The sequence below is a fragment of the Fusarium oxysporum genome, genomic scaffold (genome assembly GCF_000149955.1).
Source record: "Fusarium oxysporum f. sp. lycopersici 4287 supercont2.44 genomic scaffold, whole genome shotgun sequence".
Classification (NCBI taxonomy): Eukaryota; Fungi; Ascomycota; class Sordariomycetes; order Hypocreales; family Nectriaceae; genus Fusarium; species Fusarium oxysporum.
The window spans coordinates 100,367-125,923 of NW_017264848.1; the positions used below are offsets into that span (position 1 = coordinate 100,367).

Below are 25,557 nucleotides of genomic sequence, written 5' to 3' on the forward strand. Positions count from 1 at the left end.
TTTGTGCCAACTAGCTCCATCGCGCTATAGTAGTCTCTGATATCCCTCAGTAATTTACCTTTCAGCTGACGATACCGAAAGTGGGATTCAATGCCGGTGCTGGATCGAATAGCTGCCTTACAAAGCTGCCAGAGCAGCATCTGGTATTACTCCTTCAATTAGATATAACCCTCCATATTATTACTGATTGGTTTTGTCTCATCTGGTTATTCTCTGTGGCTAGATAGAATAAAGTAGTAGATGTTGTTCTGTTTATATTCCTACTTAATGTTGACCCTGCAACCCTATTGTGGTGGAGGATTTGAGTCAAATCGCCTGCGAATAATACCTAGGCCCGAATATCGGCGTGCCTGGTGGTGTTGAAATAAGGAGAATCCTCCCCATCCTCCTCCTCGTAGGCATCCTCACCCATCTCGGCATCTGAACTTAGCAGATCCACAATCTCCTGGTCGTTACTTCCAGAGCACTTGGGATCCATGACCTCACGGTAGCCGTTGTAGTATCTTCGCAAGATACGTAGGATCTCTGGTCCATGAATCATGACTTTGTCAAGTTGGATGCCTGGAATCTTAGACATCTTGTTTAGAGAAATTGTCCACCGTATAGCCATGACCTAGAGCTCCTTCTTGGTGAACAGTGGTGATCTGAGCCCTTTCCGCTTTCGGATTTTCTCCTCTGCTACCTTTGCTTCCTGGACGAAACCGTCGATAATATCCCGGTGTATTTCGTTTAAGTCCTCCAACTCGGCACTGATGGATATTGGAAGCCCAGGCGATCGCGAGGGCGACTTCAGTGGTTGGTGTTCAGGCAGCTCTTCAAAGGCCTCTTCATCCTCGTCATCATTTACCATGAACCTATCATTCGCATAGCCGTTCAAAGCCATGGCGCCATTCCCATCGTCGCTTTTCACAGTATGAGATTTCTTTCTCCGTCGTCCAACAGGTAAAGACACGCATGGCGACGGCATGGCGGTCACATCCTAATCCTTCGGCTTCTTGCTGGCTTGCTTTGATGGGGGCTTGGAAGACTTGTTAGTCGCGCCCACTTCCGGCACTTGAATCGATAACATGAGCTTCCGTTGCCCTGAGAGAAACAGGCGGTATATCGATCCAAGTTTCAAATACTGGATTGCCATGCCATGATTTCCGACTTGGTTATTCTCATGAAATGCCTTCTCGGCTAACAGTTTGTCGAGTACTCGAACAAGCTTATGCTTCTTAAGGCTCTTTGCCATTCCGTACCAGTCATCTGAGTGACGTGCCTCATAGGGGGGATACTTCCTCCCTATGAGGATATTGGCGCATTGCACCGCTGTAATTCGCCTCTGCGCCTGAATAACCCGGATGGCCGCTATGGCATACTCAGAAAACTCTCGCTGCTCAAAGATCAAACCAGCTTTGCAATTGTCGCAAGTCTTGCGGCACTGCGCTGCAGTAAAGTCCTCGCCAAAATAGCGAAGTATTTTAACCCGTTGGCAATTAGACTTGTTGTTACAAAATGCCGTGATACGGTTGAGCATAGATATCTGGCGCTCCTTTTACTTATTGTTGCCCTTACTATCAGCGATTAACTTCTTTAGGGTCCTTATATCCTGCTTGCCATAGAAAAGATTGCAATTGGAGGGATCTCCGTCTCTGCCTGCGCGACCCGTCTCCTGATAGTATCCTTCTAAGGTTTTTGGAAGTCCGTGGTGTATGATAAACCTCACGTCTGGTTTGTCGATGCCCATGCCGAACGCAATTGTTGCAACGACAATCTTGACCTGGCCCTGCTGCCAGGAAGTTTGTACCTCAACCTCGTAGTGTAGATTTGGACGATTGAAGCTTTGTGAGAACGCTTGACAGTTGTCCATTCCGAGATTGTGCCTGATGTCGACGATGACGTTCTGTGTCGCGGTGGCTGTGAGAGCCATGACTGGCACTCCAGGATATTTCTGGCAGACTTTGCCTAAAGTTTTATAATATGGCCGGAAATCATGGCCCTATTGGCTGATGCAGTAAGCCTTATCAATGACGATGCGAGCAAGTTTACCCTTGTTATACAGGGTATGCATCCCATTGTTGAAGGTAGTATTCTTTCTTATTATCTCGGGGGTAATATACAGGAGCTTAATGTAGTCCTCTGGGCTTCTATTCTCGAAAGCAGTTATAACCTATCTCTTATATTCAGCAGAGTACTCGCCATTAAAAGCTACAGCCTGAATGCCTAGAGCTTTCATGTAGTCAACTTGATCTTGCATCAAACTGAGCAAGGGCGACACCATAATGGTGATACCCTGAGTCTTGCCAGTTCTGATAACTGCCGGTAATTAATAGCATGAAGACTTGCCGCCACCCGTTGGCATAAGAACGAAGGCATCTTTACCTCCCAATGTTGCATTAATAGCCTCAAGCTGATTATGGCGGAATCCTTTCATTCTGAACCGGTCCTTGAGCATCCTTTGAACTTCAGATGACCACGAATGTCTCATCAGCTCGGCAGGGATTGACTCTGGCGCTACTGACGTCAATAGCTCCGTTGACGAGGTTCGAGGCTTTGCAGCAGCTGCAGCATTACCAGTTGTCTCCGAGAAGACTTCTCTAAAGTCTTGCGAGATGGGAACGTGGGACTGACGGGTCTCATAATCCTGTGCAAAAGCAAGCATCTCCTCATCGTCGCTGAAGTCACTGAATTCATCGTTAGGGTGACGATATGTCGCTTGAGGCGGACTTCGACTGCCTGGTACCAAGTTTCTCGCAGCTTTGAGCAGTGGCTGGAGCTGGAGTTCATCTAGATCAGAGAAGCCGTCGTCACCGACACCAAATTCTGTATCCACAGGCATGGGATTCACCATTGATGGTCTTGTCGCCGGTCTTGACTGATAAGGTGCATTGGAGGGTTTTGCGGTGTCTTTCGGGAAAAGAGGAGCCCCAACAGCGTTGTTTTCCTGGGAGATAGCACTCGTCCTTTGTGAGAACTCAATCCTTGATATTGCTGGGTACTGCCCGTTCTGAGAAGCTTTGGGCAGCTGAGGCTCATGAACAACTCGCGGACCCATCCCGCTTGCTAGTGTAGCAACATTCGACATCATAGACATGTTGGCACTCTTTTGAAACATTGGTCGAGTGCCCTTCACAATGACTGATGCAGGAGGGCGACCATGCGTTGGTTTCTAGACAGTCCCAAGGAAGCCAGCTACATCTAGCCCAGTGCCATTGATTGTTTTGAGTAGGACATGCTCCACCGCTTGGATTTCATCGATGAGGTCATCAAGTCGAACTTCGTCCTCATCCGTGTCAAGGCCTTGGGCGTAGGCTTGGGTAATGGCTTGGGTAAGCTCTTCGCGTTTCCTACAAAGCGCCCTATACTCATCCGTTGGGGCAGTGAGTTGTTTGAAGGCCTTCTGTTGTCGTAACAATCGCTCTTTTTCTGACTTAACCTCACTTCGCTTCTCCTTCGGCCAGCGCTCATTAATCGCTCTTTTGAAATTCTTATCGTTTTGCTGAATGAGCTTGTCCATGAACTCACTCCACTTAGTCAAGGTCGATGGTTGAGAACTCAACTGATTCAGAAGAAACAATGTTGGACTTGATTCGGGATGGGTTTTACTGGGAAGTTCATTAAAAGAATCTTCAGGTGTAGCCTTGGTGGTCTGCGAGCTGTTTGACGCGATGGCGCGCACTCTAGGGGCGGCTACTCCTGGAGGAATGAGGCGTTGGGAGAGCGAAGCAAAGTCTGGCTGGACTGCAGGCATAGCTGTCGACCCTGCTTGAGAACAAGTTTGTGCTGGTTTATTCGTAGAGACTTTCAATATGGCGATTGAGCTATTATGGGAAGGGGGCATCAAAAATTCTCCGTCGGAGTCAGGAATGAATGGCTCATTTCTGCCATCCTCCATTCGAAGGGGAAGCGAGTTGGTCTGATGGACTGGATTGGAAGCTTCAGAATTAACAGCAGACTCCTTCAAAGGGCTTGTTGGTCCCTTTGAGGGATGCTGAGTGTCGATGACAGGTAAGGATTTCCGAGGGGACTGCTCATGAGCAAGCGGACTGTGTACATATCTTGAGGGCGATAGTATTTCATCTCCGTCCGCCTCACTGATGGGTGAAATTTCGGTAGACAGATGGTTTTTGAAGCCATCAGGGGTTCGGCGTGTTCGACTGCCGCGAGATCCGTCTCTTCGGCGTGTTCCGGATCGATTCCCAGGGCTCGTGGGAGAATAGGTACCGGGAAGTTCGTAGATAGCTGGGAAATTGCCTAGGTTGTTGAATTCTTCCTCGCTGATTTCACTGCTCTTTCTCTTTCTACCGCTCGAGGCCACTAGCTTGGGTCGAGATACGTCATCTTCGCGGCAAAGTTTCGCATCGCTGTTGAACGGTAGTGAGTCAGAGAATTCAGAGGCATCGTTGGTTAGGTCTAAGTACTCCAGACCATCGGCGTTGAGGTCGGGGAAATCGGGGCTGCTCGTACGAAGGGTTTGGACTACGGCCGAAGCCGGGGCCTTCTTCAGTGGACTTTGTGTCTTGCAAGGCTCAGGGCTCCATGTGCCTGGAAACACCCAATTAGCTTAAATTGTCTCTATGGTACTCAGGTACTTACTGAGGTTAGTGCGCCTGGCAGAAGCATCTTGTCGGGCCAAGCGATTAGGGGTGATGGAAGAGGAGCTGAGAAGCTGCTGGGGCCTTGAAATAAGACCGGGCTTCCTGGATCTCGAACTCGACTTGAGGCGGGCCATGGTGTCGTCGTCCTCCACTATCACCCGGTCCGTATCCCGAAACCTCGCGTCAAGCACGCCCGGCCGATAAGATGTAGTTCACAGCGTCGTTTAAATGTGATTCGTCGTCAAGTCGACTGAATGGTTCAGCTTGGAAGCGTCGTCGTTTTTGAGTCTGAATGTTATACCTGGGACAACCCAGTTTGGGAGGCGTCACTGCCCCTCAGAAACGGTGGTATTGCAGGCTTGTAGTGGGCTCGGCCGGTCAACAGCCAGGACAGGTGCTCTACAAGGTTGTTGCAAGTCATGAAGCCGACACGTCCATGTCGAGCGTCTATTAGTCACGATTTTCGAAAAATGGAAAAAAAAAAAAAAAAAAAAAAAAAAAAAAAAAAAAAAAAAAAAAAAAAAAAATTCAAATTTGCTTCGTCTCGGGTCGGAGCGTTGAGATTAGACAGTCTCCGCTTGTTCTCGCCACCCAGGCAGCAGTCAGTTGTTGGTTCAGTTTCTCTTCCTCCCCGGTTTTACCCGCCATTCCACAGGAGCCATGTCTGGCAAGCGGGTTTAGCCGGCAGCCGAAGCGTCCGAGATATTTGTCCGAGGCGCCCCACTTCGCTAACGCCATTTTTTAGCGCTTGGCCAGCCTTCCGACTCTTCCTCCTAGACCTCTTTCTACATCGGTGTACCAAACTCTGTAAATGTCGGTTTGAAATGCCATTGCACATATAATTCAGGCTTCTATGAGGCGAACCGTACGTCTCGTGTATGGGTCCTTCTCCCCCCAGTGCTCGACTTGAAAAATGCCGCCACAAGGCCGGTAAAGATTGTCTGGAGCCTTGTGCGGTCAAACGGATAATAAGAACAAGCTGCTCATGCTAAACGTGAAGGTTAATTGACTATCCCTGAAAGAGCTAGCGCGACTTGGGATTGGCAAAGAAACGGTTAGATCTTACCCCACACAATCGATAGCTAGTTCAATTCCATGACGAACATTACATCACTAGCTGTTTCATAAATAAGAGAATGCAACCTCGACGAGAAGCTGCTCATTATGGAAGCACACTATTTTCATTATATCTTACAAAATGAGTAATTCACAGGACTCAATCGAATGGCAAAGTCACCAAAGAGAGCGAACGGTTCACCAATCCATGGCACAAGTTTCGACCTCACGAAGCCGCCGATGGCGATAGTGAAGCTTATGCGATGCTGGATAACCGACGAAGAAGCTAATAAAATTCACTTACAGTTTCAAAAATCCTGTGTCGCAAACCGCCAAGTCCTATGGAGCGGCATGCTACGTCAGAAAGCCCAGCATTGGGCCGATAAACATGATTTTTAGACATTAATAACGGCTTTGGGTCCGCTGCTAAACCCTTCTGATCCACAATGTCTAAATGGCACGAAGTCTTCAGCAGCACGTGCCAGATATATCCATGGAGCCTCCATATTATTCGCTTGGTTTATCACCTACGGTGACCTAGTCACGGTGCTATCGCAGCCCCCTCCACAGCGATTCCATCCCTCTGGACAATCGTTCTACCAACTGTACGAAGAACCTATTATCAAAGGTAAGATGGATAACCAGGCCGTAAAGAAGATTGTCATAGCCCATCCTACCGTGGGTGCAGCCGTCGACTTCACGTATGAAATGTGGCCACATAATAAGCCGTCGCTGTGGATAACCACCTTTGGCATACCGGACATCAAAGTATACTGGAGACAAGTTAAAACTGCGAAGCCTAATCATCATTCATATGACTCAGAGGTAGGCTGCGAAGAAACAGGTAAAGCGCTCAGTCACCAACTGAATAATGAGAAGGGGGCACAGTTGCCGCCCAAAGTCACGCAAGTAGCGACATCGATTGCAGCCAAAAAGTCGCCAGGCCTAACTCAGACCACCAAGAAAAAGAAGAAGAAAATGAATAGTAGTAAGAAGGCGGGTACGGTGAAGAAACGGGACGAAGAGGATATTGCGTTGGACCCTCTCAAAGGTAAACCGCCTGTAGGATTAGCAGCGGTGGCCCATTCGACAGGCGTAATTGGACAAAATAAAAGTGCAGAGAGCGAGAAAAGGAAGCGCGAGAAAAAGAAGCGGAAGACATTGAGAAGGAAACAGAGGAAGAAGGAGTTAGAGAGGGGCACTTTGGGACCAAGGCAACAAGCTTCAAATGAGTGAGGGCAGGAAAGGCAATGAGATTGTCATTACTGAATCAAGAACGGGGCAAAACAAGGCAGGGATAAAAAGGAGCTTTTCGGAAAGAAAATTTAGCCGAGCAAAGTAAGTTCATAGTCAAATTGTCCAAAAGCTTGCGAGAAATGCCTCTTAACCTTAGAACAAATAATGAACCTTTGCCGAATTTCAGCTTACTAAATGCTAGTTTATGACTGGCATTCTATCTAATATTGCGATAGATATCATCATATCTTACCTGATTTTTAACTTACTGAGACCGTTGTGGTGACCATATTGCTGATCATCAGCTGCACTCATTTTAATTGTCGGCAAGCCCATGTCATGCAAGCGCCACAAAATTTCCCATACAAAGGTAATTGTCGGCTGCCAGCCGACGCAAGTAGTAAATTTCAGGGTTTCCCAGGACGATTAGGCGCAGGATCCAGAGGCAGATTGAAAGCGATTAGTGGCACGAGACTCTGGGTGACGTTCAGTCATATCAAGTAGTGTCATATCAGGTAGTTCACAGACAACACATGCCTACCCGGACACCTCAGCCCATCGTACATATGAGCGAGCCAGTGGGTAATGAGATAGCCAAAATAGGGATAGATATCACTCTCTTCAGACTCTGCTCCATTTGATTTCGATCTCAAAACGATTCACCGTTCCTACCCCTAACTTGACTTCATGACCTAACCTTGACCGCACTGCGTCGTCTCAGCACGCGACTGATCAGGAGAAAGATCCAGAGGCAAACGGCAGCAGTCAGTGACTTGCAAGCCACTTTGTTCCAACTGAATGTATCTTATTCATTCCACGCGCGACGCCGCTCTACATAAAAACCCCAGTAAAATTCATATATATCAGAACAACAAAATTCTAACTGATAAATGAACAACTTACTTTGTATCGCATAGTAACAAAATGAGATTAGCAGCAGACCAGAAACTATTGTGGCAATGATAATCCTAACTGGTGCGCCTTTGATAAAAAGTCTTTAGGCGTGTTAGAGTTACTGATGCTGAAGTGCCACGAAGAGGCGAGTAGGATAAGCCCCTTGGAAAGTGGTTTGAGTGGCAGGATATTTCCTGCTGGCCCAGGAGACGATCCAGTGCCGCCTTTATTAATGCTAACTTACGCTCATCCCGAGCCAGGCCGTAAATTACTTCCCTATCCAAGTCGCCGAGAGACATAGACCAGTCAGCCTCGCAGTCAGGCAACTCCGTGAGGAGACCAGGATATCGCGACGCGTATCCCTGAATATCGTCTCTCGACCTGTGCGCCGCATCCTTATATGATTAATTCAGTCTCTAAAGACATCATTCTAATTGCGCAGGGTTAGATTGAAAAAGGCCGGCGAAAAGGCCGCCAGAGGCAGGATATGAATAACCCGCAAATGCAACACTCACCGAAATCCGCGAAGAGCAGTCAATTAGTATCAGATATGAGGTCCCTATGGCATGAAAATATAGGATATCTACCGACGCCGTCATAGCCATTACCAGGCATGAAAATCGAAAGGTTGTTGGCCAAACTGACCCTGTTCCCCTCGGGGTCGAGCGAAAGGAAACCTACCCTTGCCAAGAATGGGGGGACGTTGAAGGCCCAAGACTGGAATGCATGAAACTCCAGGCAGACAAAGATTTCCTTTGATCAGTACTGATATAGATCACTGTAGGTTTCTTGGTTACTGTTCCGTCCCGCCTAAACTAGGGACTTTCCTGAGATTGCCATCAATTCGTATAATACGACTATAAGTAAGTAGTAGGTGCTTAACCGGGCTTGCATAAGCACTTTAAGCCTTAACTGGCCGTTTGCATACTGTTAGCTAGTTATGCATTCTTTGTAACAAAGAATTTTTCGAGAAGAATGGCCTATTATCCGAAGTCTAGGTCGCCAGCTGCTCATTAGCGATTCAACGAGCATACTACATAACATGGAGGCAGGCATTTTATGTTTTCTAAAAGCCTACTCCACAGCGCAGATATACGCTCCTGCCTCTGCCTATAATACTCTCCTCAAGAATGTTTTAAAGCACTAGGCGATCGGCTTCTCAGATCCGGCTACGCACCTACATCCAAAATCTCAACCGAGTTGCCCGAAAGGAGACGATTGGGTCCTAAGTTCTTTCACTTAGTAGGCTTACATATAGAAGAATAAGTTTAGAATAAAACCTTTAATATAAGATTAGACTTTGCATTTTTAAAGAGGTTGCCACAACAACTACTCTGTACTTTCCTACTCGGGTTTGCTAAGGGAACTTAATATAATTTACTTGCTCTTGCTTTCCACTTTCTAGATCGATACTTAGACTATTAAGGTTATAGAAAGTTAACCAACAAGCCAGCCGCCCAGGCGTCAAAGGTGGCAGGACTTGGCAAGATATCCTATAGTTATATTTTGCCTTATTAACATATAAAATAAGATTATAGACAATAGGTTGCTCTCTAACAATTCTATTTGTTCTAAGCTATGGCATTTAATTGCTAACTAAGAAAAAAGTATATCATCTCCATCGCATCGCTCCCTTTGGCTTCTGCAAACAAAGGCAACAAAAGCTAGAACCCCCTAAAGGAGGGCTAGCAAAGGGCTGCGTTTATAACAAATAGAGAGTAACAGAATACAAGGCCCATATGCCTCGAAGATAGAGCAAGTGATCCCCTCACTCCCCTCTTCAGCCGTGTTAAATAGTAAGCACTCCCGTCATTCAGCTAGTCAAGCTCAGAAGAAGTCATTTAACATGTCCTCAACTTAAGATCACGATGAATCCACATTCATGCTTAGATTAACCCTGAGGAGAAGCATCGAATGCTAGGGCAAGCCCGAGAAGGTATATAATGAAATCGCCAGTCACTTTAGGACATTTAGCAATGAAACAGAAAGATGAGCTAGCTATTTTCTTGTAGGACGGTGTAAATTGGACTTTGGCAGAACCTGCATCTTCTTTTCAGGCGGCCGACTAAAACGGCCATTCGTAGGCTACATTACCGGTCGTATAACAGACATACTACCCCGACGCTGGCGGCAATTGCGAAACTGCTATTGTAGATAAGTGTAATAGAAAAATCAGGAGACAAGCCTTCATATCACAGAAGAGTTGGAGAGTATCAAGAAGAGGGTAGAGAGAGGTAGGCATGACAAAAGCAATATAGTAGGATATAAGTATGGCGGGATCCAGATCCGAGTATTGCTTCTATTATAATAGTAAGGAGTAGGATCTGGCGAGATCTAGATAGTATTATTAATAGAACCAAATAAGAGAAGAGGGAAATAGAAGAGGAAGAGAAAAGGGGGATAAATAAAACTATAACTATGTGATGTGAAATAACTAATATAGATGACCCAGCAACGTGCACGGGCCAGTTGCGTTGTATCCTGTCATGTTACCGCCACGACTGCGTACAGTAGGGCACGGACCATCAAATCGTGTATCAGGACCCGATACGCGGGGTAATTGGTACAGTAGGGGACTCTTGCAACAATATCATGCTGGTATTCTCAAATCGATGATCAGACCGTTGGATCGAGGCTCCACCATCGATTTGAAGTGGAATAGGCAGTAGTGATGATGAAGTACTCGCGTCGTAGAAATGGGTATGTTGTTGGTCCCTCTTGGCAGAAGTTGCTTTCTGCCGCTTTGTTCGCCTTTGTTCTACGTTTGCATTCGTTTTATCCTGGGGTGTAGCGTACTGGCGTGGTCGTCCGCGCCTCTTACGCCCAAGCTCAGATTGAAGAGGCGGATCCATACTCGAAGGCTCAACAGGCACTATTGAACACAAGGAATAGGTGAGAGGTTTGGGACGCATAGAGATGAAGCAAACAAAGTACTTACACAAATACATCAGTGAACCCCCTAAGGCCACAGATGTGGAGATTACTTGACTAAACAGACTTAGCGCGGGTACATGCTGCGCTAGCTCAAAGAAGGATTAGTTTTGACCACGAAAATCGAATCAGGTTTAGTTTTGACCACGAAATTCTGATTGGCTATGGGCTGGTGAAGCGACGACGACGTTCACAACTAATACGAGCGATAACGTCACAACGAGAGCAGGAATAAAGATAAAATGAGCTTTTATAATATCTAAATGACCTTGAGATTGTGTATAGTGTATGGAAAGTAGTTTTGGTCAGCTCTCTACGCCCATGTCTAGTCACCTTTTTCATGATGTCGATGTCTATGACCTGCTGAACTTCAATCATAATGCTTGCCCCCCTGGTCACTTTCAACCACTAAAAAAAAAAAACGGCCAAACTTCAAATGCATCGCTTGGCTGCAATTTGGGTTCAAATTGATTGATACTTTGGGAAAATACTCCCCTTGAACTTACCTTTCAATTGACACTGGTTTTATTTATTTTATTCATTATATACTAAATCGGGTCTACCCCCTGCTTTTCAAATCGGGTCTACCCTATGTCATCAATAGCGTATTTTCATTTTGTATGTAATTGCAAATCGGGTCTACTGCCCCCGATTTCACCCATGGGGGGTAGACCTACTTTCTCAGTAAAATAAAATCTTCCGTATTATTAAAAGTCCCTTAGTTCATATTCCAGTGTGTGAACCAATATCGTGGTGTTGTTGCGTTGAGTAAATTACAAACTCCCCAGATGTAAAGGCCGTAACCCGGAACCCAAAGCTCAACATTGATCATTGATCTGTGACATCCACTTGATCACAACTCACAACTTGCCGGTGCGTCAGCTTCCCTCCCTCACACCCTGGCATCCACTCAATTCCTGCCGACTGCATTGCTGCCGCGATACTTCCGACCCAGTATTCCTCTGGCTTGACCTCCGCCTTCATGTTCCCCATGGCCGATCTCACACTCTCCCCTCCCTACCTAGGCATAACAGTAATAACCCTCTCTCCATGCTTCGTCGCAATAACATTCACATTCGTCGATCCCGGCCTCGCAATCTCCGCCTCCACAACCGAAGGCGGGATGCCCCTCGGATCAATCTCCTTCACCATCTTCGTCAAGATCTTATCATACATCGGATCTCCCGGTTTCAAGCCCAGCCGCTCAAAGCGCGCTTGCACCCTTGTCCGGATCAGCGAGCGGACCTCCGGCGTATTGGGTGCCATGCGCTCCAGAGCGTGTTCCGTGTACCAGCGCCCGTTAATGCGCATCCCTCCTCCTTCGCGGGGTAGGTCCCAGATGGGATCGGTAAGCGCGCGAGTTGGGCCTGTGGGAGGTTCGGGTGCGACCATGGACGCGGCTTTGCCGAGCCCGTACGTGACTCCCAGCGAGAGCAGAAATTCGCCTGCGGCGCCGAGTCGCGAGACGTCGTGGCCGGTGAACATCTCTTTGCCGCTGCCGATCTGCCAGCCGCGCTCGAGCGCGAAGTGGAGCGGGTTGACGTCGCGGAAGAACTGGTACCACCCCAGCTGCAGCTGCACCGTTGCCGGGTGCGTCCAGACATAGTGTCCGACGATGCGACGCCGGTTCTCAAAGTTGGCGTATTGTGCTGGGGCGTCGGAGCCGGAGCCGAAGAGGCGAGAGGAGGCTTCTTTCTCTTCGGCGGTGAGGTGGGAGGGGTCGACTGCGGAGCGCATCTGGATTTGCTTGGGGGTGCTGGAGTCTGTGAATGCTTGGATGTAATCCTTCTCGAGCTGGGAGAGGGGATGTGCCCAGTCCTGACGGTTCGGGCGGACTTGTTTGTCCCAGAACACGCCTACGTCTCCGGGCTTATCAATCGTGACGATTTGATAGACAATGTCTCTTTCTAGTGGATCTGTAGATTCTGTTCCCTCGCTGTCGACCAAAGCGGTAGGCGAGTCGTGAACATAGCAGTAGATGTTGACACCATCGGCGAGTCCAGCTGGATCTGGACTGGCCCATCTCCCCAACCATGGCATGTAGTACCGAAGCCCATGATAGCAAAGCCCGCTTTCTTCATCGCGCTCCTTACCCGCGTAACGGTATCGCTTTGGTGTCTCTTGCTGACTTCTTACCGCTTGATACGATGTGCTACCGTAGGGGGTGTACTCCTCATAGGAAATTATCTGTGCTTGCTCGTCGAGCTCGAGAGAGGATGACTCCAGGTGGTTGCTAAACTGGTAGCGGATCAGTTGCTGTGGTGCAGGGTCGTTGCCAACCGTGTCACGCGTACGTGACTCCACTAGAGCGATTTGTTTCTCATCATCCACAATATGCAGTGTCTCGCGTTCCAGTGTGATTATACCACTAGAGTTACGCCGCCGAAATACCTCGAAGCTTCCAAGGTAGATACGCTCTTCGACCAATCCTGGCAATTTCTCCCACACCTTTCGAGTGCGAACACCCCGAGCATCATACGTATAATAAGCCGTACCTCCGCCACCCAGTTCAACCTGCCGCAGCTGGTCTTTATAGTCCCAGTGCATGTTGCCCTCTTGCTGGTTCGCTGGGTTGCCCAGATGAGGCATTAAGATGATGTTGCCATGAGCGTCATAAGCATATCGTTCGGTGGCCGGGTCGTTGCTACCAACTGTTGTGCTGCTCAGGCGATTACTGAACTTCAGCGATGTACCTTGAGTCCCGTCCTCAATGAGACTGTTTTCCTCGTATTGATAGTTGCGAGTCCAGCCTGGATTGGCAGGATCGCTTCCAAGATGTCGCAGAGACTTGAAATTCCCCACCGCATCATAGACATATCGCTCCAAGTACGTGCCCATGGCTTTGCCATCATTGGGATGATCCAGCCCGGTGTGAAACCTGTTGAAGGCGTTAGGTGTGGTGGGCGGATTACGTTGTCCCCCACCCTGGCCTAGATGCTCGCGGCCCGTTGCCTCGATTAGCCTATACGTCGCATCATACGTGTAGTCCGCGCTGGGATCGACACGCTTATTTCGAAAGTAGATGCTCTGCTGAGCGTCATCGCGGATGTTGGTGAGGTTGCCTTTTGCATCGTACGTGAAATTCAGGTTTTGCAGCCCACAGGATGTAGCTGGAGGAGGTGCTTCAGGGGACGGAAATCGGGATTCAGGTGGATCGCCGCCGCAATCCTCTCTGAAGGCTGGTCCGCGCCGTGTGTATATTTGGACTACTCGGAAGGTTTCTGGGTCGTACCTGTATCGAGAGGTCGCGCCGTTTTTGTAGAAGATTTGTAAACGGTGCCCCTTGGCGTCATAGTCAATGTTACTCACGCCTGCGAGAGAAGGGGGTACGGTACTCGTGTCCAGCAAGCCACCAGGGTCGCTCGAATAGTCAAGCCAGACGTGTATCTGCTCCAAGAGGCCGGCTTCGTTATACACAGGCTGAGTGATATTTCGCTTTGCTCCTGGCCGGTTGCTACGTGGGGCAATCGCCTGGACAGTGCGGTTGAGGGCGTCATAAGCTGTATGACTCTCAAAGACGTCTTCTTCTACATTTGGTCTGAGGGCCGCTTCAAGCGCAGCAAGATCAACAAGCTCAGTACTGGTGTCGGCTGGCAGAGCAGCGTTGACTGTTGTCCAATCAATCGATTGTCTGTATTCTCGCGCCAGCTGGCGTGAAGCTACGAGCAGATTGCCTTTGAAGTCGTAGGATTTGCTTATCAAACTTCCGGCCTGATCGAGGTGTAGATAGAGCTTGTTGCGCAAGTTGTTGAACTCGGCATCAGGCACCTTTTCACCGTACACCAAGCGCTCGGCGAGAAGTTCCTGGTTCGGCTTGGTCGGGTCAGATCCCGTAATGTACAAGCGGGACGGGCGACGAAGTGGGTCGTATTCCGTGCGGAAGATATGGCCTCTGCTATCCCAGGCGCGGACTGGATTGCCAATCACATCATTAAGCATCCATCGCTCGCCGTCTTCCATACTGAACTTGTAAACAATGTTGCCAAGGACATCGTGGTTATGGCGTACAACAATACGATCCTTGGCATCGGAAACCTCCCGCTGGTTGCCCTCAATATCAAAGACGACACGTGTGTGGTACAGCTCCTCGATGGCCGGCTGACCTGCAGGAGTATCGCTGTACTTGGTTTTGTTGTGAGCAACGGCGAGAACTGTACGACCCAGCGAGTCCAGATAGTTGGTGGTGGGCGTATTGGCATGTTGTGCTGCCTTCGTTGCGGCGCTCTGCTCCAATGTGCCCTTGGCCCCAGTGATGCGCTGCTGATACCACGTCTGCCAAGTGTCTGGTTGTGATTTGAAATATCCCGCCACATAGCCCGAAATGTCTGCATCGGTCCGGGGATCCCCAGTTTCTGTATGCTGTGCGGCAACTGTATCATTAGGATCAAAGGCTGTCTGCTGCCACGAGTCGAACACCAGCTTCTCGTAAGTGTTGTTAGGATGCAGGGTAGCGACCAACCGCTCGGCGGGGTCGTAGAACAAAACAGGGCTGACACCGGTTCGAGCACCGAATTCAAAATGATGGCCGCCTATGCTGACAGGAAGCTGGCTGAAGTAGGGCTCATACTGGCGCACAGGTTTGCCTTTGTTGTTGAAAATGGTCCAACCTGTAGCTACCCAACGTGGGCTGACAACGGGCTCGCCTTCGACAACTGGCCCCGGTTCCGACTGTATCTTCTTCTGGATCTCGCGACCAAAGCCGTCGGAATAAGAGAAGCTGGCTTGAATTTGGAGACCACGCTGGGGCACGGGATCGCTGGCATGAGTCTCGCGAGCTAGGATGCACGAGTAGACTGGCAGCCACTGGGTTGGGTTATCGGGATGTGCTTTTCGAGTGCGGCTGAAGTGATCAAAGTCGTACAGGACACGTGTAGTAGCATTCTTGAGCAGACTGGGCGCGGGGACGTGAGGATCAGCGGCATCGTAAAAGCCATCAAGCTGTGTCGAAGACAGATCCGCCTCGAAGCTGCTCAGCGAGTCCCCGACAGTGTCACTCTTGCCCTTCACTGCCGTACCCACCACAAGCCCTAGCGCATCAAAAACCATTTCTGTCCGGTTACGGTTGGCATCAGTGATTAGCCTGGGCTGTAACACACGGTAGTCGTTGCCGGGCTTGGTCGGATCCACATTGCCGGCTTCATCTCGTTCGCCGACAGTAATACGGTTTCCCACCGCATCAAGCGTCTCCTGTATCAGAAGATCATACGCATCATAGCGCACTGAGACATCGGTGCTCACCGCACCCGTGTGGAAGGGATTGCGATAGCGAAGCGCGAGAAACCAGTGCTGGCGCGCGTAGGCCAGTTCCTGCTCAAGCGAATCCGTGGCATTCGGAGAGTAAAACATGTGACCAGACGGCAGCCACCAGTTCGCATCGCCTTCGACATGCACATATCGGGCTTCGTAGCGTAGCACCGCGTCCAATTCTGCTGCCACCAACTTTCCGCTGTCCACGAACAACGTTGATGCCAGCTCCGGCGTAAAGGCCAGCTTGTAGTTCTCCAGCGGCAGTGCCAGTGACCCGATCTGGCCCAAGGGAAGCGGGCCAGAGAAATCGTCTTTCCGGTACAGCGTGCGTGTGTGCTCAATCAGCCGCAGACGTGTGTCAGGAGGAGCATGTGCAGGATTACGGCGCCAGTCCCATTGACCATAAGGCCATACTATTGTGTCTTCTGGCTGATCCAGCTGCAGCGGGAACAGCTGCCTTGTAAGCCTGGCCATGTCATCAAAGGCAAAGAGATCGACTCGAATGTCAGTGATTCCTGGCTCAGGCGGCTTGACAATTTCGTATGCTCGAGACTCGACAGGAACTCCGACACGATGCCAGTCCGTCTCCGACGTACGGTTGGCAAAGCGAGCCACCGCCAGCGTGAGGTGTGTTTGTTGATGCTCGTCCAGTTCATCAGCACCAGGGAGAGTGCGCCGGCGATATGCAATAGTCAGCGAACGAAGGACGTTGCCCCAAGCATCGACTTCGAGCGCCAGTGAGTGGCTCATGCGCGGATCAGCGCGCATCTTGCCATCTACAAGCACCAGCTTTCGCTCGTAGTGCAGGTCAATCTGCTCACGCGCATGCGTGGCAAACACCGCGAACTTGTTGCCGCTCAGAGGCTGGAGTAAATCAATTGTAAAGGCGTATTCTGTGACAGTGTATGGTCTTCCAGCAGCCGGGCTGCTATCCAGTCCGTAGACCTCCTGGCGCAACAGTGAGCCCTTGAGTGCCCGGCAGGCATCCCGCATCTCGTCTACTGTTAGAGAGTGCGGCGTAAAGGTGCCATCAGCCAAGTGTAGCGCGGCAGGAAACACTGTAGGAGCTAGGAGCATGCCACGCAGCTGTTCATCGCCCAGCCCCCCGAGAGGACCATCTCCCTCACGGTAGTACTCATGCTCAAACTGGGCCGAAATACGGTCGTGTGCGGCGAAAGCACCAACATGGAACCACTTGCGCGTCAGCATGGGTGGCATCTGCGAACTTTCTTCCTCATTTGCAGCGTTGAACAGCATGTCCTCGCGGCCATCACTATTGAAGGCTCCGAACAGCTCTGTATCGAGCTGCTCGACCATGCCGAAACCACGGAATTCGCGCTCGCTGCCGTCAAAGTAGCCATGGTGATAGTTATACTGCCTAACAAAACGGTTGCGGCCGACCAAATCAAACGTCTCAACCCGCTCAACGACATGCACCACAAAGGGTAATTTTGTGACCCAGGGTTTGCCGGCTGCCCTGTCTTGCACATAGAACTTGGTTGAGGGCGCGTAATGCATGTGGGTTTCCATCCCAAGATTGTTCACTGCCTTGATCAATAGGTGTGGCTTGTGCTCTCCTACCAAGTTGGTATACCGCATCTGCCGTCCGGAGTCTCCAGGCAGTGGCGACGAGTAGACCAGACAAGCAGTGCCATTTCCAAGCAGATCCACGACCCGCACTGACGACAAGCTGTCCGTGGAAGGGAACGGCATCTCGAGAGACTGGCGTGCACCCCAGCTATTCCCAGCTTGGTTATAGTAGATGTCGACTTGTTTTGCACCCAGATAGATTATATCGCAAGTACCCGAGCCATCGATGTCCGCTAAGCGAATGCGACGTTGGTCAAACAGATCGGGGTAGTCAAAATAGGGGGCATTGCCCATGGTGACCTTGGCACCGAAGCGACCGTAACCGCAGTTGGGCCAATAACAAACCTCTCCATTGCGAAGGCGTACCAAATCTGACAATCCATCTCCAGACATATCACAGATGTAGACCGATCCAGTAGGGTCAGAGAATAGGAGTTGTGGGCCGCGATCTTCGTCCGAAGGCAGGAGCTGCCGGGCTTGTGGTGCAAAGCCTTTTCTCGCCAGGGAAGCATACCAGATCAAGGCCCGATCTTCTGCTATCAGGATGTCGGCGTGGCCGTCACCCGTAAGATCCACGAACTTCTGATTAGGATCTTTGAAATCTAGGTTGGGCCAAGAACTGAATTCGCAGAAATGCTCCCACCCATCGTCATCTTCGTTGCGTTCATAAAATCCAAAGGAAGGGCCTTGCATCTGCACCAAATCCAGGTGACCATTACCGCTGATATCTAACAACTGAGTACCAGCACCATCGGATATGCCCACAGCAGGTTTGGTGGCAACAATCTCGGCTGCGCCGAAGCAAGCTGTCGCTTTCTGGTCGGCCTTGTCGGCCATCCCCGGGGGATACGGGCTGAGGTTGCGCTTGTAGAGCCAGGTGCCGCCTTCCTCAGTAAGGATGCCTGATGCGCCTTCACCATCGAGATCCACCCACTCGTAGTCCGTGCCCAAACCAACGGGCAAGTTCTCCAGAGTCTTGGCATCGACTTCTTTCAATTCGTTCCGGAGGATAGCCTGGCTGTACTCAAATTCAAGTGGTGGAAGGGATTTCTTAAGATAGCCGCCCTCAGCGAGGCGTCTGTAGCCGCTCTGACTGATAGACGCTATGAGCGAGCAGATGGGGTGGCCTTGTTGATTGTCATCCGAGTTGTTGCGAAGGTTGCGGTAGACAAAATTGGTTGATCGCACAAGACAGTCTCGGCCGACATCTTGCTCGTCGGGAAAGTGGTGGAACATAAGCACTCGCTGGCACAAGCGATAGTTGCGCACCTCGAACCCAGCCCGGTATGACGAAAAGGGGTCGTGGCGGCAGAGCCATTCTCCGGCATCGTTTGGTTTCGGAGATGAAGCGTTATGCTCACCGTAATCAAAGACCACCTCGAACATCCAGCCAACACTCTCGATGCTCTCCTTGGTCAGCAGCCGTGGTCGTTGACCTGTGCTATCCAAAAAGGGCACGCGGTTCCCATAACGAATGTGCTTGACGTGCTGGCCAGTCATGCGACGAAGATCACCCCCTTTTCCACGATTACGCTCGTGAGGCTCTGTCAGATTAACCTTTGTGCCATCTTCACGCTTGTACTCGTACACGACGGCATTGCCCTTATCATCACGAGTTTCACAGATCAACCAGCTAAAAATCCGTTGCGGATCATCCGAATCGGCAACCCGGGATTCTTGATCCTTGCCATAGATCGTGAGGATGTTGTCTTTGGAGATGGAACGCCAATGAATGTCGCCTTCATCGCTTGTCCATCGCTCGATGCGAGCAAAGAGCGTATCAATGCGTGGTCGAAAGCGATGGATAGCATAACCTGATGCCGTGGTCGTATCCGTGAAACGACTGCCATCTGGGCTAAGGACCGGTACCAAATCTTCGGCGCCGGAGAGGATGAAGACATCGGAGTCTTCGACATCGTAGTACCGGGGCAATCCCTTATCAGTTTTGCGAGTGATGGTAGGCAGAGATAAATGCCAACAATATCCAAAATCCCCGTTTCCTGCTCCTGAATCATACGAGAGAGAGAGTTGCGGACCAAAACCAGAGCGATTAGAGCTGGTTGCGATAGGCACAGTCATGGAAGCAGTTCCCGTGACTGGGTTAGCAGTAAATTTCTCCCCGATGCCCCGAATTGCACCTCCTCCCTTAGGGAGTGAGATTGAGGGGAGCAAGGTAGAGGAGGATGAAGTGTTCTTGTTACTTCCGTCTCCTTTAGCATCACCCACGCTCTGCCCCCTCGGGTCGCTGGAATCAGGTTTGCTTCTGGCTACCACCATCCTGTGGAGTATACCGTGTTTTCCTTGATACTGAGGGCTTCTGAGCCGATGATTAGCAGATTATCAAGTGCCGTGTTCTCACACCACGGGACTCCAAAGGTTGGGCAGAGAATTGTATGCAACCCGCCCAGAAGGGAATTCAAATGGGCACCCAGTTTATACCAAAACTCTCACAGCAGCGCCCAGGCAAGCAGTGGTCGATAGTAAGTTGATCAACCAGAGTGCTTTGCACAGGAGAGGATGTGTGCAAGGTAACGGCCATACCTTGATTGACCAAACCGCAGGAAGAGATGTTGTGTCACTATAGAAGGTAGCCAAATGTAAAAGAGTGAAGCAATGGATACCGCAGACAAGGTAAGGCAATAACAAGAGAAGTAGAGCAGCCAGTGAGTGAGGTGATGTTGCAGGCACAATCCGGGCAGGGATGCTGATGGTAATCACCTTACCAAGGGTGCAGACACAGTGCAGAAGCAGTCAGGTCTCTTATCAACCTCCACCATTCACCTTCGCCACCAATTTCCGTTGATTACCCAACTTACTGTAGTTCTGTCGAATCAGATATCATTCGTTTCTATTATTATCGCATTTTAATCCTTAAGTAGTGGCTTGCACTGTTAGTTGGCCTAAGTGTTGCCTATGGAAATATCCGACTATTTTATAGATGTTTACTTGCTTTTAGCTTTTTGCTTTTAGCTTTTGCTTTTAGCTTTGAGTGGTGGCCTGCACTGTTAACTGGCGTTAGCTGGCCTAAGTGTTGCCTACGGAAATATCCGACTATTTTATGGATATTTACTTGCTTTTAGCTTTTTGCTTTTAGCTTTTGCTTTTAGCTTTGAGTGGTGGCCTGCACTGTTAACTGGCGTTAGCTGGCCTAAGTGTTGCCTACGGAAATATCCGACTATTTTATGGATATTTACTTGCTTTTAGCTTTTTGCTTTTAGCTTTTGCTTTTAGCTTTTACTTTTAGCTTTTACTTTTAGCTTTTACTTTTAGCTTTGAGTGGTGGCCTGCACTGTTAACTGGCGTTAGCTGGCCTAAGTGTTGCCTACGGAAATATCCGACTATTTTATGGATGTTTACTTGCTTTCAACTTTCAGCTTTTAGCGCTGACTCTCTAAATCTCGTGAAATACTGCTGTTCTAGTAGTGCCACGATTTACTATAATTGTCTCGGTAAAACAACTTCAGCCTTTTCAACTGGTCTGCTCATCTGTAACCATCGTGCGTTTTCTTTCAGCTGCTCGTACTAATTTCCCTATTCGTGCTGAATGCCGCTATCTTTACACACGAGCATCTTATGATATATTCGAAACCTAATTTTAGCCCCTCACTGACCACAAGGATCGAACCCCACCAGCACCATAACTGCAGTCGCAAAGATCTTCCCTCTTCGTTGCAGATGTTGAGGTGAGACTGCCATGTGCGAATCGGATATCCCATGGCAGGCACCCGTTACATTCAAATCACCCCAACATCAGGGTAGTGGTCGTTCATCGTTTGGTCTCTGCACGTCTCCTCCCCTCACCCACAACGTCCGCCTTTTCAAACGCTACAGCACTGAAAGTAGGCTAGTTGGGAAACACACATCTACATCACAAGTCTCTAATCTATGACACTGGAAATTTCCATCACCCTCGATTGAGGCTGATCACGCTCCAACTCCATAAGATGGCATCTAACCCTAACACCCCAGCGTATTTTGTTGTTTCTGGCAAGGTGACCAAGGTGGATGGCTCGATTCAGCAGGATGTCGAGGCTCGCGCGTTTGACGTTGATCTTCGCAATGAGCAGTGTCTCGGGATGACCAAGATATCTCCCAAGGATGGATCTTACGAGATCAAATACAAAGCCGATCAATTCAGCAGGGCAGAGAAAAGAACGGCAGATTTGAAGGTTTATGCTTACAAGTGGTTTTCCTCCTCAGGATCGTCTTCGGAACCATCTTATAGACCAGGGTCACCTAAACCGTCGCCACCTAAGCACACCGCTGCCCAACTATCGGCTTCGGCAATTCCGTTATCTGAAGGCCAGCCTTTGGCCATGTCAGAGATTCATTTCAATGCGTCAGAGAAGGAGATCATAAATCTAGTAATCGGAGGTGCCGTCGTTGTCGGCCCTTCAGAGTTCAAACGTCTTGTTGCAGCTATCACACCACTTCTGGAACGGACCAAACTTGGAATCGCAGATTTGGTCGAGGACGACAAGAGCAGGGACATAGGACGTGTGGTCCTATTTTGTTGGTTTCTAGGAGCGCAGTAATAATTAATGCGGACAGTGGGGGGCATCAGTATTCAATTGTCAGAGCTGAAATTCTTGGATTTATTGAAGACTAACTACTGCGAAAGCATTTCACAAGGATGTTTTCATTAATCAGGAACGAAAGTTAGGTGAGTCCCTGGAGAAAGCACTTCAAACTGCCATAGACGAGAACCTCATTGACACTATGGATGCCAACACATTCGCCGCTGCCATTTCTAGCTTGAGAGCTTGTGGAGCTCAGTTGGCTATCAAGACACCACCTGACTCATCAGGTAGTTCAGTGCCGACGCCTCTAGGAGCATTACTCACTGCGACGTTGCCTAAGCCTAGTTCTTTCATCGCAGAGCTTTCCAAGTTTGATGGAAATACTGAATCTTTCTGGAACTCCGTTAGAGAAAATCCGGATCTCAAGGACAAAGCTGGCAACCTGCAATTCAACGTACAAGTTGGAATTGCGACTATGACACATATGCCGCTTGTCCAGGAACTCACAAGGCGCCAAGCAGCTGGACAGATCAAGGACTTCTCCGACCTTGTGAAATATAAGCAGAGTGATTGGCTGCAACTCGTCAAGCAATCCAATATTGGTGTTCCTAGCTCAGTACCCGGAGACGGAGCAGAGTTGCAAGCCAATAACTATGCTAAGGGGATGGTAAATCTCCTTGAGGATACTTTCCCCACCAAATTTATCAGCAGGAGGCTGGCGGACCCCGATGATGACGAAGTACATTCGGTTCTGGATGGTAAGGCCCAGATACAGACTTTCTTACAGAAGAACCCTAAGTTCGAGATGACGACTATGCGGCTTGCAGACTTTGTGGCCGCTAACCCGGATTCGCTGAAGGGAATCGATAACCCCGATCTTTTGAAATTGCAACTGTCGAAAGTCCAGCGCATCTACGCCATTGCTCCTCGATACACGCAAATGCGAACACTCTTGGCGAACGACGTAACCTCAGCTATGCAAATCTCAAGAATGGGACGCAATATGTTCCTCAACTCGTTCAGTTCAAGATTTGACAGCATGTCAGATGCGATAGGCGTGTTTGAAAAAGCGCGCCAGAATCACGCAGCCGCAATCAACCTGTGGACAAACTTTAGCTCTAAATGGAGAGTCCCCAAACTGCCTAACTGGCTGCCGTGGTGGATCGATACTGCTCCTGCTCAGAAGGCTATCCCGGATTGGGAAACCCTCTTTGGGTCCGTTGACTCGTGTTCATGCGACGATTGCAGCTCCATGACCGGCCCTACTGCGTACTATGTCGATATCCTGCATTTCTTGCAAAACAGGCTGCTGATTGATGACACGAAGACTATTCGAGACAAGAACGGCAAAATTACTTCAGTCATTTGGCAACAGTACATGAAACCAAATGAGGAACGAGCCTTCAAAAATGCCAAAGATATTTTGTTTGAACGGCGCGCAGACCTTGGAATGATCCAATTGACTTGTGAAAACATGAAGACTCCTGTGCCCTACATTGATCTTACTCTCGAGATTCTAGAGAACTACATTAGTCCGGTGCAAGGTTTCGCGCCATTCGACCTACCAGTTTCTGCGGCGAGGGCTTTGGATAACCAAGATCTGGCAACGTTGGCACCCCTCCTCCAACCGCACCTACCGGTTCCGTTATCCGACCATGCCGTGGTCAACGTCCTTGTTACCGGCCATTCATGGGCAATAGATGAACCGGCTTACACCTACTTCTTCGACAATATTAACAACACTATCCACGCTGGATCTCGAAGTCGACAGACCAGGGGTCCGCCTGCCGAACTTGCGGCCAATCCCCAGTATGTTAATGCAAATGCCTACGACCAGGTGTCCAAAGAAGTGTATCCGTTGGATCTCCCGTTCGATTTGTGGATGGAAACGGTGAGAACGTATCTAGCTCACGTAGACGTCCGCCGTTATGAAATCATGGAAACATTCTCGACTGCCGATCGTTCACAGATAATTTCCGATCCAAGAACATTTATGTGAAAGAACATCTAGGTCTCACAGCATCCGAGACAAACATCATACTCGGTGTTTCCGGTTCCTCCGGCGCACCCTTTACCGATTACTGGAGACTCTTCGGCTTCGCAAAAAAGAATTTGGATGCGAGCACCTCTATTCCCGATCCCGCCAACAAGTTTCATATGATTCAGACTGGCGATTGGTTTTCTGTAGTAACAGGTAGAGTGGATGTATTTCTCCAACAAACTCGTATCACTTATTCGGAACTTCTCAATTGTCTGGAGATTGGATTTGTCCTCGACTCGGAATCGCGATTGAACATCGTCGCCGTCGAAGGCGCTCCAGTCGATACATGCACCTTGAGTCAGCTTCGTCTCGCTGAGGCTGGGGATGGGTCTCTGTTCAACCTAATCAGAATGATACGGCTACAGCGTAAACTTGACGGGTGGTCGTTGATAGATGTTGCGAGAGCTATGGGCTCGAAACTACTTCCATCAGACACAGACTCCTTTAGGAAAATCCTATTACGGATCTCCTGCATAAAACGAATCTCTGATGGGTTGGGGATTCCTGTCGATCAGATCCTTGCATTCTGGCAACCACTGGAAAGATCAAGTTACAGAGATCACGTCGTTGACGACGATGATTTGCCAGCCCCTGGCAGTCAGTACGAACGGATCTTTCGCAACAAAACAATCAGCACCCGTGGCGATTTCATCCTGCCCAAAGATCCTTCAAAGCTGGCTGGAACCCTCCGTGAGAATTTACCCATTATCAGTGCATCTCTGAACATCAGTACATCTGATATGAACCTGTTGTTGAAAGATCCAAATATTGTGCCTGATGATAACTTGAATTTAGATAACCTCTCCAGTCTCTTTCGGCATGTGACCCTCATGCAGGCGCTGGATTTGATCGCAAAAGACTACATTACAATCCTTCAGCTCATGGCCGTCAAGCCATTTGAGTCTCCTCAGGCTACCGTGGCCATTATTGAACGAGTACAGCGACTAGGAAACTCTCCGTTTTCGCTTGCCCAGGTGGACTATATATTGAGAAATCGCACCCGGCCCGATGAAGATATCCGCATGCCAGATGATACTTTGGTGATTATCCTGGCAGATATCCGTTCAAATCTGCAGCAAGTGGCCATTGATCAAACATACTCGGATGATATCGATGACAAGAAGGGAGACATCACCAAGAAAAAGCTTTCTTTGCTTAATTGGGATGCCACTGTTGTTGCCACAGCAATCGGCATCATAACCAATTCGCAATCCTATGAGACGGCGCTTGAGCAACCACTTCCTTCGAATTTGATTTTTCCGGATAGCCTGGGAGAGGCTTTGAGTTACAACGAGGACACATTGAGATTAACCTTCTCACGGATCATGAGTGAAGATGAGAAAACCACTTTGAAAGGGCTTGCTAATGCCACTCCCGACTTCATCAATGCAGTAGATCGGCTCTCGTTGATGCCTAGCTTGTTCTTTACTCGAAACTTGCGTACTTATTCCGTTCCACTATT

General features: G+C 49.3%; 6 protein-coding genes across 6 annotated transcripts, besides 3 other annotated features; 1 reads left to right on the top strand and 5 right to left on the bottom strand.

The window, feature by feature from the left end:
• Window positions 1–328: 328 nt before the first annotated feature.
• On the bottom strand, window positions 329–577 carry FOXG_22738 (uncharacterized protein; the record flags this gene model as incomplete). Its single annotated transcript, XM_018403150.1, has 1 exon — window positions 329–577. One exon carries the CDS (start codon window positions 575–577, stop codon window positions 329–331), a length of 249 nt encoding a protein of 82 aa, XP_018258100.1.
• A 36-nt stretch (window positions 578–613) lies between these two features.
• Window positions 614–883, bottom strand: FOXG_22739 (bloom syndrome protein; the record flags this gene model as incomplete). Its single annotated transcript, XM_018403151.1, has 1 exon — window positions 614–883. The coding sequence occupies one exon, from the start codon at window positions 881–883 to the stop codon at window positions 614–616; it is 270 nt and encodes an 89-aa protein (XP_018258101.1).
• A 96-nt stretch (window positions 884–979) lies between these two features.
• Window positions 980–1,912, bottom strand: FOXG_17292 (bloom syndrome protein; the record flags this gene model as incomplete). The annotated part of the gene is made up of 2 exons (XM_018397300.1): window positions 980–1,395; window positions 1,558–1,912. 2 exons carry the CDS (start codon window positions 1,910–1,912, stop codon window positions 980–982), a joined length of 771 nt encoding a protein of 256 aa, XP_018258102.1.
• A 396-nt stretch (window positions 1,913–2,308) lies between these two features.
• On the bottom strand, window positions 2,309–4,714 carry FOXG_17293 (uncharacterized protein; the record flags this gene model as incomplete). The annotated part of the gene is made up of 3 exons (XM_018397301.1): window positions 2,309–3,151; window positions 3,215–4,527; window positions 4,579–4,714. The coding sequence occupies 3 exons, from the start codon at window positions 4,712–4,714 to the stop codon at window positions 2,309–2,311; spliced, it is 2,292 nt and encodes a 763-aa protein (XP_018258103.1).
• Window positions 4,715–5,714: 1,000 nt separating this feature from the next.
• Window positions 5,715–6,989, top strand: FOXG_22740 (uncharacterized protein). Its single transcript, XM_018403152.1, has one exon. The coding sequence runs from the start codon at window positions 6,270–6,272 to the stop codon at window positions 6,870–6,872; it is 603 nt and encodes a 200-aa protein (XP_018258104.1). The 5' UTR covers window positions 5,715–6,269; the 3' UTR covers window positions 6,873–6,989.
• A 4,725-nt stretch (window positions 6,990–11,714) lies between these two features.
• On the bottom strand, window positions 11,715–19,811 carry FOXG_17294 (uncharacterized protein; the record flags this gene model as incomplete). The annotated part of the gene is made up of 1 exon (XM_018397302.1): window positions 11,715–19,811. One exon carries the CDS (start codon window positions 19,809–19,811, stop codon window positions 11,715–11,717), a length of 8,097 nt encoding a protein of 2,698 aa, XP_018258105.1.
• A 1,667-nt stretch (window positions 19,812–21,478) lies between these two features.
• Window positions 21,479–22,046: a sequence feature (Protein overlapping with rRNA (FOXG_22741, KNB20061.1) was converted to a misc_feature.).
• A 109-nt stretch (window positions 22,047–22,155) lies between these two features.
• Window positions 22,156–24,015: a sequence feature (Protein overlapping with rRNA (FOXG_22741, KNB20061.1) was converted to a misc_feature.).
• A 50-nt stretch (window positions 24,016–24,065) lies between these two features.
• Window positions 24,066–25,557: part of a sequence feature (Protein overlapping with rRNA (FOXG_22741, KNB20061.1) was converted to a misc_feature.) that runs on past the window's edge.

What these genes read in the sequence shown, in the direction of transcription:
- FOXG_22740 (XM_018403152.1), top strand. Translation starts at nt 6,270, where the DNA reads ATGGATAACCAGGCCGTAAAGAAGATTGTCATAGCCCATCCTACCGTG.